General features: G+C 39.4%; 2 protein-coding genes across 2 annotated transcripts in view; one reads left to right on the forward strand and one right to left on the reverse strand.

The window, feature by feature from the left end:
* Nucleotides 1-11,052: 11,052 nt before the first annotated feature.
* LOC126095435 (tropomyosin-1, isoforms 33/34-like) lies at nucleotides 11,053-11,553 on the reverse strand. The gene has a single exon (XM_049910229.1). The coding sequence runs from the start codon at nucleotides 11,551-11,553 to the stop codon at nucleotides 11,053-11,055; it is 501 nt and encodes a 166-aa protein (XP_049766186.1).
* Nucleotides 11,554-12,867: 1,314 nt separating this feature from the next.
* LOC126095758 (regulator of nonsense transcripts 1) overlaps nucleotides 12,868-18,385 on the forward strand; it is a 134,248-nt gene continuing 128,730 nt past the window's right edge. Inside the window, exons 1-2 of the mRNA XM_049910551.1 lie at nucleotides 12,868-13,176; nucleotides 16,644-16,754. Coding sequence (XP_049766508.1) covers nucleotides 12,991-13,176; nucleotides 16,644-16,754 — 297 coding nt within the window. The 5' untranslated portion in view covers nucleotides 12,868-12,990. The remainder of the gene's footprint in view (nucleotides 13,177-16,643; nucleotides 16,755-18,385) is intronic.

Raw genomic sequence — 18,385 nt, forward strand, 5'->3', positions numbered from 1 at the left:
GGCAATAGAAAAGGACAAAAAACTACCATTTTTTAGATGTGCTGGTCACAAGCTATGATGAAAACCTGGGACATAGCGTGTATCGAAAGCCAACACACACGGACCGATACCTGCACAAACTATCACCGAGCCATAAATGTGGCATGACTAATATGCTCGTAACGCAGACAAGACAAATATGTGAGCTGCAGCTCCTCAGACGCGAAATGAAACACCTGTATTTAAAGTGTTCATAGGAGCAGTGGGTACTCCACAAGATATAATAGAAGTACAACAGAGTCAAGCACTCGGTAAAGTGGCAAATCAGAAAAAGAAATGTCGGGTACGGCCATTCTGCCGTGATTTCCCAGACTGACGAATAGAATCGGGGTCAAGACTATTTACAAACCGACAAAAAAGATCAAAGAATGTCTCAGATTGGCAAAGAGTGAAAGGGACCCATTTGTAATGTCGGGAATATACCGCGTACCATGCACATGCGGAAAAGTTTATGTTGGAATGACTGGACGATCAATCAACACCAGGATAAGAGAATATACGCGACATTGCAGGTTGGGACAGGTGGAGACATCGGCCATGGCGAGCATGCGCTGTGTGAGACCGACCATGTAATAAAATTCGCCGATACGGAAGTTCTGGCTGTAAAGAAGAGTTATCACACCCTCTAATTCAGAGAAGCTATGGAAAAACATAAGCAGGAGAATAGCTTGAATAAGAGAGAAGAAAGCCTCAAGGCAAACGGATTCTGGCTTTCCATGCTGCAGCGAACGATCGTTGCAGGTACCAAGAGGAGAACCGCACCAGAAATGATCTCAGAGAAGCCCTTGAACGTTGGCGCACCAGGTACATATAGTCTGTGGCCGCGAGCGCGGCTCCAGTCCACCATCAACAATGCAGGGCGACACTTTGAGAATGCCAGCCAGTCCTGCTGGCGAAAAGTCAGAAAAACCATCAGACGAACGTCGGCTGAAGAACCCGATACACCAGCCAAAAGGCAGTTTGTCCTTATTTGTAACAGAATAACATACGATCGTTCGAAGTGACCAAACGGATTAGAAGGTACTGAAACTGAGAGTGCGAATTTGCTAAGATTCGTATTGCCACAGAACAATCAATACTGTAAAGGAATTTTTTATTTCAGTTCAGTGATGTCAATTTTTTTGCTTTAAGCTTTGAGTGTTAATATTACCATGAAATAGAAATTTATTTTGACTTTAGAGATTTAAAACTTCTTTGATCCTCATTAAAATCCCATGCACACCATCCCATGCAAATAACAGCGTCTTCTGAAAACCATCTAAGAGGGGTGCTCAGACAATCTCATAAATCATTTATGTAGATTAACAATGTCAGAGGCCCTGTAATACGTACACCATGTGATCAAAAGTATCTGGACACCCCCAAAAAACATGCGTTTTTCATATTAGATGCATTGTGCTGCCACCTACTGCCAGGTACTCAATAACAGCGACCTCTGTAGTCATTAGACATCGTGAGAAAGCAGAATGGGGCGCTCCACAGAACTCATGGACTTCGAATGTGGTCGGGTGAGTGGGTGTCATTTGTGTCACATGTCTGTACACGAGACTTCCCCACTCTTAAACGTCCCTAGATCCACTGATTCTGACGTGATAGTGAAGTGGAAATGTGAAGGGACACACAGCACAAAAGCGTACAGGCCAACCTCAGCTATTGACTAACAAAGACCGCTGACAGTTAAAGAGGGTCATAATGTGTAATATGCAGGCGTCTAACCACACCATCACACAGGAATTCCAGACTGCATCAGGATACACTGGACATACTATAACAGTTAGGCAGGAGGTGAGAAAACTTGGATTTCATGGTCAAGCAGCTGCTCATAAGCCACATGCCACGTTGGTAACTGCCAAACGACGCCTCGCTTACTGTAAGGCGCGCAAACACTGGATGATTGAACAGTGGGAAAACGTTGTGTGGAGTGACGAATCACGGTACACAATGTGGCGATCTAATGGCAGGGTGTAGGTATGGCGAATGCCCAGTGAATGTCATCTGCCAGTGTGTGTAGTGCCAACGGTAAAATTCGGAGGCAGTGGTGTTATGGTGTGGTCGTATTTTTCATGGAGGGGGCTTGCACTCCTTGTTGTTTTGTGTGGCACAATCGCAGCACAGGCCTACATTCATGTTTTAAGCACCTTCTTGCTTCCCACTGTTGAAGAACAAATCGGGGATGGCGATGCATATTTGAACACTGTCAAGCACCTGTTCATAATGCACAGCATGTGGTGGAGTAGTTATAAGACAATAACATCCCTGTAATGGACTGGCTTGCACAGAGTCCTGACCTGAATCCTATAGAACACCTTTGGGATGTTTTTGAAAGCCGACTTTATGCCAGGCCTCACTGACTGACATCAATACCTCTCCTCAGTGCAGCACTCAATGAAGAATAGACTGCCATTCCCCAAGAAACCTTCCAGCACCTGATTGAACGTATGCCTGCGATAGTAGAAGCTGTCATCAAGGCTAAGGGTGGGCCAACACCATACTGATTTCCAGCATTACCGATGGAGGGTGCAACGAACTTGTAAGTCACTTTCAGCCAGGTGTCTGGATACTTTTGATCACACAACATATATATAACAGTGTTTCCATTGGCGACATCATTAAGAAATGGCTGTTCGGCACAGTAGAACAATGTCCAGTAAAACAAACATGTTTACAGGACCTCTGACCTACCAGAATCTTGACTAACTCTGAAAGTAAAACAAAGCTTAATTGTTAGGACAAGAAACTTACATTCCAATGTATCTTCAGTCTGTTGTGGATACCATAAAATTTCGAAATAGTGCTCTTTGGGATGCAGAATGTAAGATTTCAGTGACTCCAGTTGCTAGATGTTTCAATATTACTTCTAATTTAATGCGAGCTGGGATGACATCTGATATACTTGTGTTAGACTTTTGTACCCAGGCATAAACATGCCTCAAAAAGATTTCAAAATTAATTTCACTCATTCAAAAATAATTTTCAAACACAATGTCATCCCCATCATATAATTCCTTAATAGCGTGTTTGACGTCTCCAAACAATTCCAATGAGATGCCCATGTGCAACATTCGTCATTCCACTTTTTTTTGTCACCTTTAGCATAACCTATTTGGCTACAAGCTGCACAGCTCTCATACGAATAATTTCACTTGGCGCCAAATTTAAAGATTCGTAAATAGTGTTTCCAACTCAGGCATTTGAAAATACTAATGTGCAAGTAAGGGCAGTGGAGTGGAAATGCACAAGAAATAAATTCATGCCTGTGAAAACCTAGCTTGTTTCTCAGTATGGCAGATAGTCTCTGAAACGCTTAAAAATAGCCCCAAATGGTATATAATGCGCTGATAGCTGCCCCCCTTATCGCTGCAGATTTCCAAGTGAATATCTAAAATCTCGCTGTGACCTCTATCCGAAGTTTGCAAACAGAACACCACAGTCACTTCGAATTTCTCATATGTAAACAGAATCTCACAGTCACTCTGTATTATTTAGATGCTGTATTGCCCATGGTCACCTTAGAGATTTCTTTTTCTGTTGCTCTTCATCCATTTACATGTAGAGCAAATTGCTAAACAATGAAACGGATGCAAAGCTGACTTCTTGCAAAATGAGGCAATGTGTGGACACCAAAACATGGATTTGTATGTATATTCTTTCTACAAATTTTTAGGTATGCATGTGTCGGCAACTGCAAACCAGGAAAGAGTCATCATGTGCTCAGTTACTCACAAATGTTCATAAATACACAATACATAATGATACACACTAGCATTGACACAATTAATGAAAGATTTTGAGAAAACTAAGTGAATAGTAAAGTATTAGGTCATAAAATTTAGACCTCACGCAAAGGAACATTGCGAAATCGGCTTATATATGTAAATAAACGTCGAAGTTGTAGGGATCTATTTATTTAGATGATTTTGTGATATCATATACACTGATGTGCCAAAGATGAACACTGCAGCATCAGTTTATCACAGTCAGAACTGGGGAAAACCTTGGCGCACCAACAAAGCTTCAGGAGGCTAAAGGCAAATTCACACCAACTGTCAACGGACAGTCACACTATGCTACATCACCTCACATCATCACACGTCATGTCACATCTATTTGCTTAGGCTCAGTCTTGAACTACAAAAGAGCAGTTATGAGACACCATCCATGACACAAAAAGTTGGATTATAGTATTGGAAATGAGGAACTAATAATGACAAAATTTATTAATGGCCAAAGCAAACTTCCTAGTGTATGTTCATGGTCAATTTTGTGTGGTAAAGTCCTGAGAAGTGAAACAACATATCCAAACATCGACATTTATTTGCTAGTAAAAATACATACAAACAAATATTTAAAAAAACATTTCTAAGGAAATGAGTAAAATCTGTTTACCTTATCCATTATATTTTTTTCCATTATGTAACCAATAATGTCATAAAAATGATATTTTTCTCCTTCACTCAGACTGACTTTTTCACTCAAAATGTTATTCAATGAAAAATGAATTATCACTATGTACTACCTTACAAGCAGTGTAATATTCAGCTCTGTTCTATTATTGTAAAATTTAAATCATTTCTCGCTTTCAAAGACCTGAGCTCGTTCATGGAAGAACACTCAATGGAAAAATACCCAATTTTTCACGAAAACATAGCAAAACAACGACGTGAGTATTAAGAAGAAACGAAAGCACAAAGCTTAATACCACAAAATAAGTGAGCATGCAGAAAATAAGTTAATTTTCGATGTTAAAAGAAGATGACACTGTCAAAACTTTTGTTCCTGAGGAACCTTGACGCAATGTGACTGCCTGGTCCACTGATGGCCTGTGTGAATACTGCCATTTGAGGTGCCTTGTAGAATGCTTTGATGTGATGTGATATGACGTGACATGATGTGATGACAAGTGTGAATTAGTCTTAAGAAGGCATCAGAAGCATTTTCTTAGACAGAAAGAGTGAAAATTAATAATAGCATATTTCGTTGAAGTTGTAAGGCTTAATAATTGACTATGTGACAACTGAAAGGACGTTATGAATTTTGGTGGAACATAACAAGAGAATTACGTCCGAATCACACTGGACCATCAGGTCACATCACATCATGCCAACTTAAGGATATATTTACATTATGTTACGGCAAATTGCCTAAAACCAATATAGAACGGTGAAACTGAAATCAAGAGATACCATCTGTGATACAAAAACTCAAGACTATAGTATTGGAATTGAGGAACTAATATTGATAAAGTTCATTAATGGCCAAAGCAAACTTCATAACGAATATTCTTGATCAGTTTTGAAGAGCAATTAGTTGAGAAGTGCAAATTCCTTTCAAAACATCACCATTAATTTGCTAGCGAAAATACATACATACACACACATCAAACAATATTTATAAGGGAATAAGTGGGGGCTGTTTACCTTATGTATTACTTTTTCCCCTACATAGCAAATAACGTCATAAACAGCTGTATTTTTCTCCTTCACCAGATCTTTTTTAGTTTATAAAAGGTTATTTAATGAAAACTGCTTCATCAATTTATGTTCTTATTTACGCACATTGTAGGTGTTAACTCTGTTCTGTTATTTTGAAACCTAACCTTTTTCACTTTCAAGTATCTGGCCTCGCTTATAGAAGAGCATTCAATGGGAAAAATATCCAAGTCACCATGGAACATTTGCAATTTCTGACGAAAACAAAACGAAATAATAAAATAAGATTTGAAGACATAAAAGCACTCAATGCATTTCTATAACAGGAGTGAGCATGTTGAAAATAGTTTAGCTCCCAATGTTACCAGATGGCGACACAGTTCTCCCCATCAAAGTTTCCATCAAAGCTTTCTTCCCATAAAACCTTGAGGTGGTATGGTGTGCCATAACTTGGGGTAGCAACGTAATTAAAGATTAAAATAAAAAGTTTCTTCTAACCAGGATTCATTACTTAGACTCTCTATAAAACTAGCAAACTTTTCCCCAGAGAAATTCTTCTGTAAGAAAAGTATATATCTCTTTCTTTTAAAGATGAAGCTTGCATTGTAAGGATAAGTGCATTATGATCAAGTATCCCTAAATCGATATTGATAATTATCATCACTGTGGTTGTGGTGTCCATGTTGAAAATACGTTGTCAATAATATTTTCCATTCCATTTGTTATTCTTGTGGGGCTATTTACAAGAGAGAGAATGTTTAAGCTGTGAAGTACGTTAAAAATAGCGCTTTTGATGCAGTTTGATTTGCAAGATTTATATTTAAGTCCCCACAGACAATTACAGTGGCTTTTCAGTAAACATAATATCCATCAGAGGCTTTAATTTAATAACAAAACTGCTTAACCTGCATACTGCTATAGTTAATTATAACTCTACACAGTTCCCCATACAACTGAGCAGCAGCAGTTCCAAAATGTTTTTCACTACTCAGTGCTTCTGCCCCACACTTGCTTTTATATTCAACACTGGATTTCTAATTATATAATCTCCTCCACTTATGGCACCCTTTGTATAGAATTGACTAAAAAAATTATAATGATTAATGTTAGCAATACATCATTCAAAATCCCTAGACCAGTGTTTCATAATATACATAAACTCAATATTGGCATCAGCAATTGCAACCTCAACGTCAAAAGATTAATTTCTCAAACCTTAGACATTGTTGCTTAAAATATGAAAATATGTAGAATAGAAAAAGTAACAGTTGTACTTTGGTGTGTCATATACAATCTTATTTTGCAGCAGGGCAGCTATTTATATTGTAAAAATATCAGCAGGACTCATACTGCCTCCTTTGTTAGATATTTGAAATTCAGGAAATACAGAAGCGTCCGATCTTACCCGTCGGCTTTGACCCATGACGTCACAAATACCGCGGAAACGACTATAAACAATTCCAATATGGCGGATATAAAAACATCGCATACGTATTGTAAACACTGAAATACACAAGTTTCACAAAAAGCCTAATGACTGTAACGGGACAAGCGTGGGAAATTAGGGGTTTTTGGGTGCGGAGAAACTAAATATACAGAAATGTAGCCACCGACCGCCATTCAAAACCACGCAAAACAACGAAATAAATCAACATCACAAAACTGACCAAATACCAAAAAACACATTCCTATCCATAATCGGACACTTCCCTTAACCTATATAGCTCAACAGAACCTACCGATCACATCCCCCAATAGAAAACTAAGAAACGAAAGCTTCCCTTACACCTACATACATCGGCACTTATGCAGTTTAGCAGGTACGGAAAAAATTTTTCATTTTTTTTCAAAATTTGATCATCATGTGTCGTTATGCGGTGGGGGGAGTCTGCAGTGCCCCCCCATCCCCCCACAGGCTTCATTAGTGTCAAATGAATATTTTCGAATCATAGGCGGCCGCTGCCGCGGCCGCATTCCAAAAAAAAACTCCCAACCTAACCTCAAGTGGGCTACGCTACAGATCAATATGTTCATCAAATTGCTTCATATTACGTATACATGTTCATTAGTGTCAAATCAATATTTTCGAATCATAGGCGGCCGCTGCCGCGGCCGCATTCCAAAAAAAAAACTCCCAACCTAACCTCAAGTGGGCTACGCTACAGATCAATATGTTCATCAAATTGCTTCATATTACGTATACATGTTCATTAGTGTCAAATCAATATTTTCGAATCATAGGCGGCCGCTGCCGCGGCCGCATTCCAAAAAAAAACTCCCAACCTAACCTCGTATTCAGGGCTACGCTACAGATCAATGTGTAGGTCCCTTACGTCACGGGTCAAAGCCGACGCGTGAGATCGGATGTTTCCAACCTATACCCAATACACAAAACATACATAAATAACAAAAAAAAAAAAAACGGAACTTACCTCAAAAAAGTTCCAGCTCCACAAACTAGATTGGCCACCACAATCACACACAAATGCACACACGCACGCACGCACACACACACACACACACACACACACACATACAAAAACACACACACACACACCAACGAAAAAATACTGAACTAAAATAAAAACCCAACCCACCCAAACGTCAACCCCCTCCCCCACAACTCCAAAATACAACACACAAATACTATACAACAAAATAAACCACCCACCCACCTACCCAGCCCACCCTAACTAACCACTTTCGGTCTATACATTTTACCCACAGCCCTTAAAAAAACCCGAAGAATGCAATAGCCCTCTGGGACACTCTTCCGCCAACAGTACTCATCTAAATGAGACTGAAGGTTGGAAGAGCGCCTCTTCCCCCTCCCAAGAACTGACTTAACCGCTCCCCACATCCCCTCAATTGTGTTAGTGCAAGCCCCAGTATCATAATTCTTAAACTCTAGACTGTGGTTCACTACTAAATGATTAAATCCCCTCTCACCCAACCCCCTATATGAAGAAAACGCATCTGAAACTACTGTGGACCCCGGCTCTACATACTCCTCAATTAACCCCACTAATTCAGGCTTCGACCTCCCCTCCACAACCCTAAAAACACATTCAGTACCCCCACCCCCCTGAACAACAGTCCCCCACACCCAAAGACCAGCCACAGACTTCCCCCTCCCATACTTCCTTTTACCAAACTGCGACTCATCCACCTCCACAACCACCCCATGCCCACCCAACTTACCCCTGTACTTAATAAATTCGGAACACACCTCACGACAAAAGGAATACCAGTCTAAAACAGTCCTCTCACTCACACCAGTCTCAAACGCGCAAAAACTCTGCCCGCAACTATAACAAAAATAATACGTAATAAGCACAATCTCACGCATGGCCAATCTAGACTTCTCGAACCAGGTACCACGCCTTACAGAACGCCATACGCCATCTTTCCGGCAACACCACATGTATCCGTCCCTGGTCCGAGAGTCCGGAACTTTAACCAATTTCATAGGTTCACGGCACACACCGCACTTCACGACCTCGGCAATTAAGCCAAATAGCTGAAGAAATTTAATCAGCTCTAAAGCTGTCTCCCCCATCATCGCCCTCAACCGAACACTGTTAAGGCGGTCTTTCATATCCATTCCTGAACAAAAAACCACAACCAAATACACTCAATAACAAACTCACCCGACGTACAGCAATGAGCATTAAATTAACCATTAACTCACTAATAGAAATTCCGCTTCAAATCCAACACCTGAGCAACAGAAAACTGACCCCACCACACGAAACAAACGAAAACCATGAACACACCACCAGAGAGCACGACAAACAAAAACAAGACATCTACAAACACGCCACAATCGCAAATCAAACTCCGCGCCGTAATGACGTCACACACCACAACACGCTTACGTCACGGGTCAAAGCCGACGGGTAAGATCGGACGCTTCTGTTGACCCGAAATTCATCACAATCAAGTAATGTTTCCCCAGAGCAGGTAAAAACTGTAAAAGTAAAAACATGTGATCAGCATTGTGTGGATAACTATAGACCAGTGACACTACTGTTAGAATTTCCAAATATTACTTGCAAAGTATTCCTTTCAAAACTAGTGACATTGTCCAACAAAAGCAATATACTTCCGGATGTCAATGTGGCTCCAGGGCACAGTGCTCAATTGAAACAGGTGCTTCCAACCAGGTAAACTATGTCTTCAACTCAGTCGACAATCATAGAAAATTCACTGGGTTGGTCTTAGGGCTAACAAAAACTGTTGGTCTGTGGTCCACAGAAAGCTTGAACAATACTGTTTAAGTGACTTGCTAAATGAATGGATTAAATTGCATTTGGAATATCATCCTCAGGTAACAGAAATAAGGTACATGGAATGAAATAAACTCCAGGTTTACCTATCAGAAGCATGTGTACTAAGTCATGAGGTTCTATGGGGCCCAGTTTTAGGTCCATTTTTTTTATACATAAGCGGCTCCCAATTACATATTATGGAGTCAGAGCCAGTACTATTTCCAGCTGACACCAGTCCATTGATTGAAGGGAATTATAAAGAAGATCTTACTGCTACTGCTAAAGATATCACAGAAGAAGTATGTGTGGCTTACCAGAAGTGAATTACAGGTAAATCCACAGAAAACAGTATCCATAAATTTCCATAGAGAACAAAATAAAATTCCAGCATAACTAATAATATGTGTGGATTACCAAAAAGTTAATACTGTTAGAAAAAAAATCTTGTGATTCATTTTCAAGAAAATGTTAAATGACATTCTCATATCACATCCCTAAATTTAGAACTAGCAAAAATGTGCACACATTAGGAATTCTTTGCAACAACACTAGTGCTAAAACAGTTACAACCTTATACTTTGCTTGCGTGTTTTCATTACTCAAGTACAGTATTATTTTCTGGGGATATATACACCAGACCAAAACAGTTTTCAGGAAACAAAAGGCAATTATAAGAATGACGAAACAAGCAAGCAACAGAAGACCACAAAACCTTTTTTGTAAGCTAAAAATCTTACCTTTTCCCCACACCTTATACTGAAAGTAGTTATGTATTTCAAAAAGGTATGCCAAGGAAAAAAAACCTTTGTGCTCAAAACTAAATTTTCCTTGATAATAGTACCAACCAAGCCAGACAGTGACATATGTGTTCCACCACATTGTGCAAAAAAAGGGTACATCATGCTGCAACAAACCTGTACAAAACATTATCTAGAAATATAAAATATCTCTCTAATGCAGATACCTTAAAAAAACTTGTAATATATTACTTACTACAAAATTGCTTTTATTCAATTTATGAGTATCATTTGTGTGAAAATATGTAATTCATACTTTTAATTATAGACATCAGTTATAATATACACCATATCCTCAGATTTGTAGGTATTCGTTACATGGCTCCAGTTTGTGATAAAAATTTGAATGATACATATTTTCTAGTTGAAAAACCACTAGGCAAAAAGATTTTCTGTCCAATATCTTCCGTATGATGTATGCACTGAAAAAGAGATTTATATGGATAAATAAATAAATAAATACCAAAATTATTTGTGTTCTCCAGGTTTCCTGCCCCTAGCAGATCTTTCCTTTGGCTATGTTTTAATGATTGCTGCAGCTGCTGCTGATGAGGAAGGATCTTCCACTGCCAGCGAAGGATCTTCTGCTACTGCTGGTGCTGGATAGTCAGCTATTGGTGTAGGATCTTCTCCTACTGGTGCAGGGTCATCTGCTGCCATTACAGGGTCCTCAGCTGCCAGTGTGTTATCCTCTGCTGCCTTCGTAGAGTCGTCTGCTGCCAGTGTAGGGTCCTCTGCAGTTGGAGCAGGGCCTTCTGCTGCGAGTGTGATGGCTTCCGCTGGAGGTGACCTGGCTTCTTCTCGAGGTGTCCTGGACTCTTCTGTAAGTGATCTGGTTTCTGGAGTAGGTGACCTGATGTCTGTTGTAGCTGACATGATCTCTGCTGCTGCGGGCGCCACGATTTCTGCTGTAGGTGATCTGGCATTAGTTTCTGGCAACAGGGAATTTCGTAGATGCGTTGGCGAAATTTTCTCATCCGTAGATGATTTCATGACCTTCAGAATTTCAGTTGTCATTGCTTCTTTGCCCTTCCTGTTTCTGTGAAGGCCATGTCTGGTAAAGTGACGTCTTACAGCACTATTTGTACAAACAAATGTTGCGTTTGCAAAACCACTGCAGATCTTTTCAAGACTTTTGTTCATGGATTTTATTCTATGATTAACACGTGAATTTTTCGTGAGATCGTGTCTGCGAGGTATACTAACAATAAAGTAATTCACTTCAGGCGTTTTTTGCAAAGCTTCTGTGAGAGCACTCTCTGCACATTTGTTCTTGTTCCTATACACGTCGTTCGCACCTCCAATTAATACACAATCACTACCAGGCTTTAAAATCTTCTCGCAGTCTTTCACTACTTCCTTGAGCGGGGCACCGGGCTTGATGATACCCGTAACATTGAAACTCAGTTCACTGCAACCCATAATTGCTGCTACCTCCCTCCCGTGACTATCAGATAGTATAGTTATGTCCCGCGTTTTTCTGGTGGGGTTTCGCCGCTGCATTTGCTCCTGCTACGATAACCACAGCGTTTCTTTTTGAAAAGTCGGCGCATTCTTTGTGGGCATTGGTCACTACATCTACGTAGTTATCTCCAATAAAAATTGGACACGAGGCATGAGTTTTAACTTAATCGGAGAAAATAAGGAGAAAAATAAAAGTGGTGTACTTGATCCCGTACTGGCACGTCATCTGTAAGAATATTGATGAGTTGTTACTTTTTTGCCTGTTTGTATAGTTTCCGTGGCAACATAACTAACAGTATCATATGAGTATTTTATGTTATTATTGAATAGTGTTCCACGACTTCTTGTCTTCAATATAATCTAGAATAAATTAGCCACACACGAAATATGTGACGTCGTATATACAGATAAGAAACGAAACACTCCAGAACACTTAGAATATTATGTATTAAACTTGGTCTAGTCTTCTCGGTTTTGTTTCTTTTGCTAGTGAAGACTATGTATTAACTATGGTAATAAACGTCTGCTGGTTATTTACTTTGACCATTCTGTGAGAGCACAAGCCACAGTACCACTGAACTGTGTGCATTTATCAGAGTACTGCTTCCAGCAAGGACACCACGCAACACCAACATCAGCGTACTATCTCTTATCTTATCATTTGAAATCGTCCACGGTAATCTGCCCCTGGTGCAATAAAATGTCGTCGTAAAAGAAGACTAGGCTTTAACATAATTTTTAGTCTCATTTGCAGTTAAAATTATCGTTCGTGTTGTCAAGCTTTTACGTTTTTGTTGGCTACTCTGACTACTACGGCTATCCTCATGACTAAGTGCTGACGTAACAAAAGTATCGAGAAGTCGAGAACATGGCGTCAGTGCGTCGTGTTTAGTGGTAGTTCAGTTGCGTTTGCTGCTCTTGTACCCAGTGTATTTGGCGACTTTTGTATTTTAGTTTGTGTAATACACGTTTGAAAAGAATACTTTCATAATGAGCGTTGACGCGTATGGACCAAGTTCGCAAACGCTAACATTTTTGGACACGGAAGATGCTGACCTTATCGGTGCTGATACCCAAGGTTCTGAATTCGATTTTACAGATTTTACGTTGCCTTCACAAAGTCAAACACAAGCATCCCAGCTGGACGTTGGACACAGCCAGTCAACACAAAATCAAGTAAGATGACTTTTATGTTTTACGTATGTCCAACTTTCCCGCCTATGTAACATAACCTCTTTTTGGTGGATTGCGTTTTGCTTATCTTTTTTTCTTAACATCTTTGTTGTTATATGTTTACGTACATGTAGGACGAGGAGTAGGTCTAATTTTGTTTCTATATCTCTCTGTATTTACGTAAACATTTTTTGTTGACAATTGGTTGTTTATGACCAGCACATGGCGTTATTAATTTTCCGTTCAGCTGCGTGTATTGTAAATTTCAGTGGAAAGCGTACGATTCTCCGAAATTGTATGTTGTTTATTACGTATCAGTTCCTTCCCTGGTATATTTTGAAATATCTGAAAGACGTTAGTTGGTTGTATCTGTGTTGTTCCTGTGTAAAAGCAACGGTTATCACGAGAGAAAATTAAATATACCTACCTGGTAATTTCTTGGTCTTAATTGCGCTAAGCCGTATACTATTATGGGAGATTTTATTTTGCGGAAGTGTCTATATTTCTTCCAATATTTGAGTTTTCGACGATTTCTGTAAATTATTGGTTAGTACACTAGCCTATAATAACAACTTTATTCAGTATGAAATGATATTGGAGTATGTAGCAGACATTGCGGTGAAGATCGTGTTCTGGGGTTATATGTCATATGAATGCAAATGTGTTGATTGCAAGATTTGAGAATCGCAGTAACTACATTACATGTGACTGGTCTATCTGTAAATATGTTAATGATTGTAGGTATGGTCTACTCGATGTGAAACAGCAGATGTTCATAAAAAAAGGAGATTGATGACATTTACTAAGTTTGGTAAAACAAACTGAAACACAGTTCTGGAAATTGCATTCATTATATGTATGGTATCATTTGACCTTGGTGTGCATTAAGCTCTACAGCTGCTAGAATAGGTCAGGAATAATTGTCATATTGAATGTAATACTTATAATATTGAAAATTTGTTGCACGCTTAGGAAAAACATATGATTTCAAAGTGTGAGGGGAATTGTTAAAACTTAGGTTTACCTTTCAAGCAAAGTAACTTAAATTGATTAGCCCTTATACAATTGACTTTATTGTGGAAACATTAGAAGATTTTTGGGAGGGGGGGCGGCTAGTTATTCGTTACACCGTGAAGCACCATAACGATTATTCAATTCCCCGTTCCTAAATTTATTTATTGAAACGTCTCAAGCCAAACATTATTTGCATAACCACAATGTACTGTACTTAAATTGGTAGCAAATAACTTCAATAAAGCATTTCTGTGTATGTGACAGTGTCTTTTTATTAAACCTAAGTTCTGGCCACTGTTGAAAGTTGTCATCATCAGGGTGATGCATTGACTACTTGACCAGTGTTATCAGCCTTAATGTAATACCATCTTTATTGATAGTAGTCTATATTTTAATTCCTGTAGGCTGGTTTCAGAACGAGTCAGTACATTGACATTGTGTTTTCCTCCTGCAGTTCCCAGTGCAGACATTTTACTGAAGCCCACAATAACCTACATTTGCACAATCTCTCTAAAGTTGACCATTGTATTTCACAATTTATCTCAGAGAGGGTATGTTGACAATGAATTTGGTTTAACCATGGTGTTAACTATTACAGGGAAAACACTCGAAATGACATAATTGTGGTATATGATGTCACTGTGTTACTCTGTTTCATTCTGGGGTTGCAGTTCAGCAGATGGGCTTGGATAGGGGTTGTGTCTGGTGGGGTTGATTGAGAGAACAAGAGGAAGAAAACAGGAGGGATAAGGAACGGGCAGTTAGTGGCTCAGAGGGAACCGGGGATGGGGAAGGGGTAGTAGGTGCGTGGGCTAGGCATGTGGCACAAGGGTACTGGAAGAGATGATGAGGTGCAGCACACAATGAAGATGAATTAGTGGGAATGAAGAATGTGTTGCATGGCTGTCTTTAATCTACATAGTTCAGAGAAGCTGGTGCTTGCCATTAAAATGTTTCGCTACTTGGTGGTCAGCTGTTTTTGGCCACAGTTCGGTGGTGGCCATTCATTTTGATGGACTCCTGGTTGGTGGTGATACCCACATAAAATACTCTAATAATTGCAGCAGAGGTGGTATACGACAAGGCTTCTTTCACAGTGGCCCTGCCTCTGATGTTATGGGATAAGTTTGTGACTGGAGTGGACTTAGGATCTGTTGGGTGGCTGAATGGGCCATGTAGTGATCCTGGGTCTTTCACAGCTAGATACGACCTGTGGCAAGGGATTGGGAGTTAAGTAGGGATGGAGCAGGATGTTATGTAGGTGGGCAGCGGAGTACCACTTCTGGCATTAATTCATGTAGACACACAAAGCAGTCGTGCCAAGGCCACTGCATCTGTTGGGATCTCCTTTCACCCACTCTACTACAGTGGACACAGTTTTCTATCACAGTGTCTTTGTTTTCATTTGTTATAGAAATCTGTAGACTTTTCATAATTAATGTAGTATCTAATTTTACCAGTTCGCCTACCAAGCAAAACTGTTACCTCAATAAAACATTTTGACAAATTTCTGACCTGTCTGAAGATTGCAACCAAGTTTTCAAATGTTTTCTTCAAGACAATAAATTATCTGAGATTTTATTTGTGTAACCAGCAAGGAAAGCCTACCTTCTCTTACAGTTCGCAAAATTTACAAGAAAGACCCACAGATAGTACATATTTCTCTCTGTAAAAGAATACTACATGCTGTAGAAAACTGTCTGATTATTTCTTGAAGTAATTGTAGGTTACATGATCAAAGATCAAAAATGACTAAAAATAATTAAGTTTGGGAGGATGGAACGTAAATTACGGTAGGCCTATTGGTGTTACACTTTGGAGCAGTGTCACACTGTAGAGAAAACAAGACAGTGATTAAGGGCCCTGCCTGATAGAGAAAATCTTGTCTTTACAGTATGTTCATGTAATTTTATATGAAATGCATTTTGTGCTGTTAAACAGTGATCTAGATTAGTAAACTGATAGCTATTTGAATCTTTTGAGTTACTCTTATTTGTGTGTGTGTGTGTGTGTGTGTGTGTGTGTGTGTGTGTGTGTGTGTGTGTGTGTGTTTTTCCTGTTGCAATCCTTCTGTTATTGGTTTCGACGGCTTCATGGCTGAAAGTGGTTCCACAAAAATGTGCTTTTCTTGAAAGTGCAAGGAAGGAGAATGATTTGCAGTGATAAGATTATCATACAACAAATGTGAGATGAAGTAGGTATTGTTGACTGTCTCGGAGGTCACTAGAAATGTAAGATTATTTCTTTTGTTGGCCTTTTTTACCTAAGGTGTTCCGTTTTGGTTGATTTTGTTGTGACACTTTTTTTTAATGCGGCTGACAAGTTCTTTTAGTCTGAAACAGTTGTGCTATTAACATTTCAATATTTAATCCAACTCCATACTAATCTGTGAATCACCAATATTTGTACATGAATAAAAATGTGTGTAATGTCCTCATAAATGGTTTACTTTTTAGCTGAATGGTGACATTGGGGAAAATGGTCTGGACGCAGATATCACAGCAACAGCAAAAGCACTGGGAGAACTTCAGTTTGAGGAAGAGGAAGATGAAGCATATTACAATAAGGTACACTTATAGTCTACCTTTTGTTTAACATAACCAGCTTAAAGACACTAATTCTTAAATTGAACCTTGAATTGTTGTAGATTGGGAATGGGGATGTATTTCTATTCTTATGCTGACAGTAATAATAAAATAATGAATACCCCTTGGTTGACATTTTAAATGTGTCTCACTTTGTCATATTGGGCCTTACATGTGTCATGTAATGAAATAATACAGGTTGACATGTTGGCATCATATGATGGTTATCTCCTTTGGAAAACTGCTTTTATCTTAACCTATGTCTTACATTGATTAACTGCTTTCAGAAACTTTTTGCCATTGAGAGAAATTAAGTTTTTAAGATAGTGAAACTACTTTTATATCATGCATAAAATAATGGAATGGCAACTTCTCATCCGTAGTGCGCTATTAGGTGACGTGTAATAAAAAACCGCATTAACTAATTCCGTAAAGTTTCGGCATTCCAGGCAGATAATGTTGACTTCTTGCCCTGATATATCGGCTGACAAACGCATCGCTACTTTTAGATGAGTAATTGGCATGAAGATGCCTGCACCGAAGGTAGCCGCCACATGGGAGATCTCTGTAGAGATACATGCCCTCTTTGACTATTGCTATCTAGGACATGCAGGCGCATACATAATGTGATACTAGATGTGCAATCTCTGTTGGAAAATGCACTGTCAGAGTTAAAATTCAGATGTCAAAATTAATAAAATTATAGTTCACCATATGTGTCACGTCTTCTTTCTGAATAAATTAAAGAAATCACCTGGTCCCATGCCTTATCCAGTTGAAAGCCACTATGTCAGACGTATTTCCACAAATTCCTTAATAACTGAATCCCAGAAGGATCTCGGTGGTGCCAAGATTTCCGTGGCGGAGTGATCGATGGAATGGCTTGTTGTGGAGATACTGTGAAATGCAAGCATGGAGATTATGTTCAACACATCTTTCGTGGGCTGATAAGTTATCTGACAAAATTTAGACTTTGCCACACAAGCAAGGTATTTGGTAGATTCCAGTCTTCAGCAATCAAAGATCATCCATTGCTGAACTGAGAAGTATGTCTTTGTTGGCAGGCAGAAGATTACTTCGACATTATGTTTTCTTAACATTCTGCCCAATTTCGACGAAATGTTGCCAATGTATGGGAGGAATGCTTCGGACTTAAACCACTCCTAGTCTTGACCTTGTGGGTGGTCACATTTCCACTCATGTTGCGGCTGTCTTTGCATGTGTGTCTTCACGCTAATTATTAGAATAAAGGTAGCGATGTGGACTAGCACTCTCCTGTGGAAAACACTCACATGAAAATGCCTGAATGGTTGTCATCCGACATATTGTGAGAGAAGTCGACGTTATCCAGCTGCACTGAAACTTTGTGGACTACTCTTTACGCCGGTAAAATTTCAGGAATCAAACAGTACTCACTAACTTTCGAGCTCTCCGGCTCCTCTTGTGATAGGAAATGCACATTGTCGCACACACGACTACACAGATACCTAAATGTATGCTATAGTGCATTCAGAATTACTTTAGGATTGACAGTATGGAACAGAGTTTCCAAGTCCCACACGGAACTCGCTCATCATCTCATGTTTCATTCAACTTGCTCACACACGGTAACT

The sequence above is a fragment of the Schistocerca cancellata genome, chromosome 8 (assembly GCF_023864275.1).
Source record: "Schistocerca cancellata isolate TAMUIC-IGC-003103 chromosome 8, iqSchCanc2.1, whole genome shotgun sequence".
Classification (NCBI taxonomy): Eukaryota; Metazoa; Arthropoda; class Insecta; order Orthoptera; family Acrididae; genus Schistocerca; species Schistocerca cancellata.

Coding starts and splice junctions, on each gene's coding strand:
- LOC126095435 (XM_049910229.1), bottom strand. CDS start 11,553: ATGACAACTGAAATTCTGAAGGTCATGAAATCATCTACGGATGAGAAA.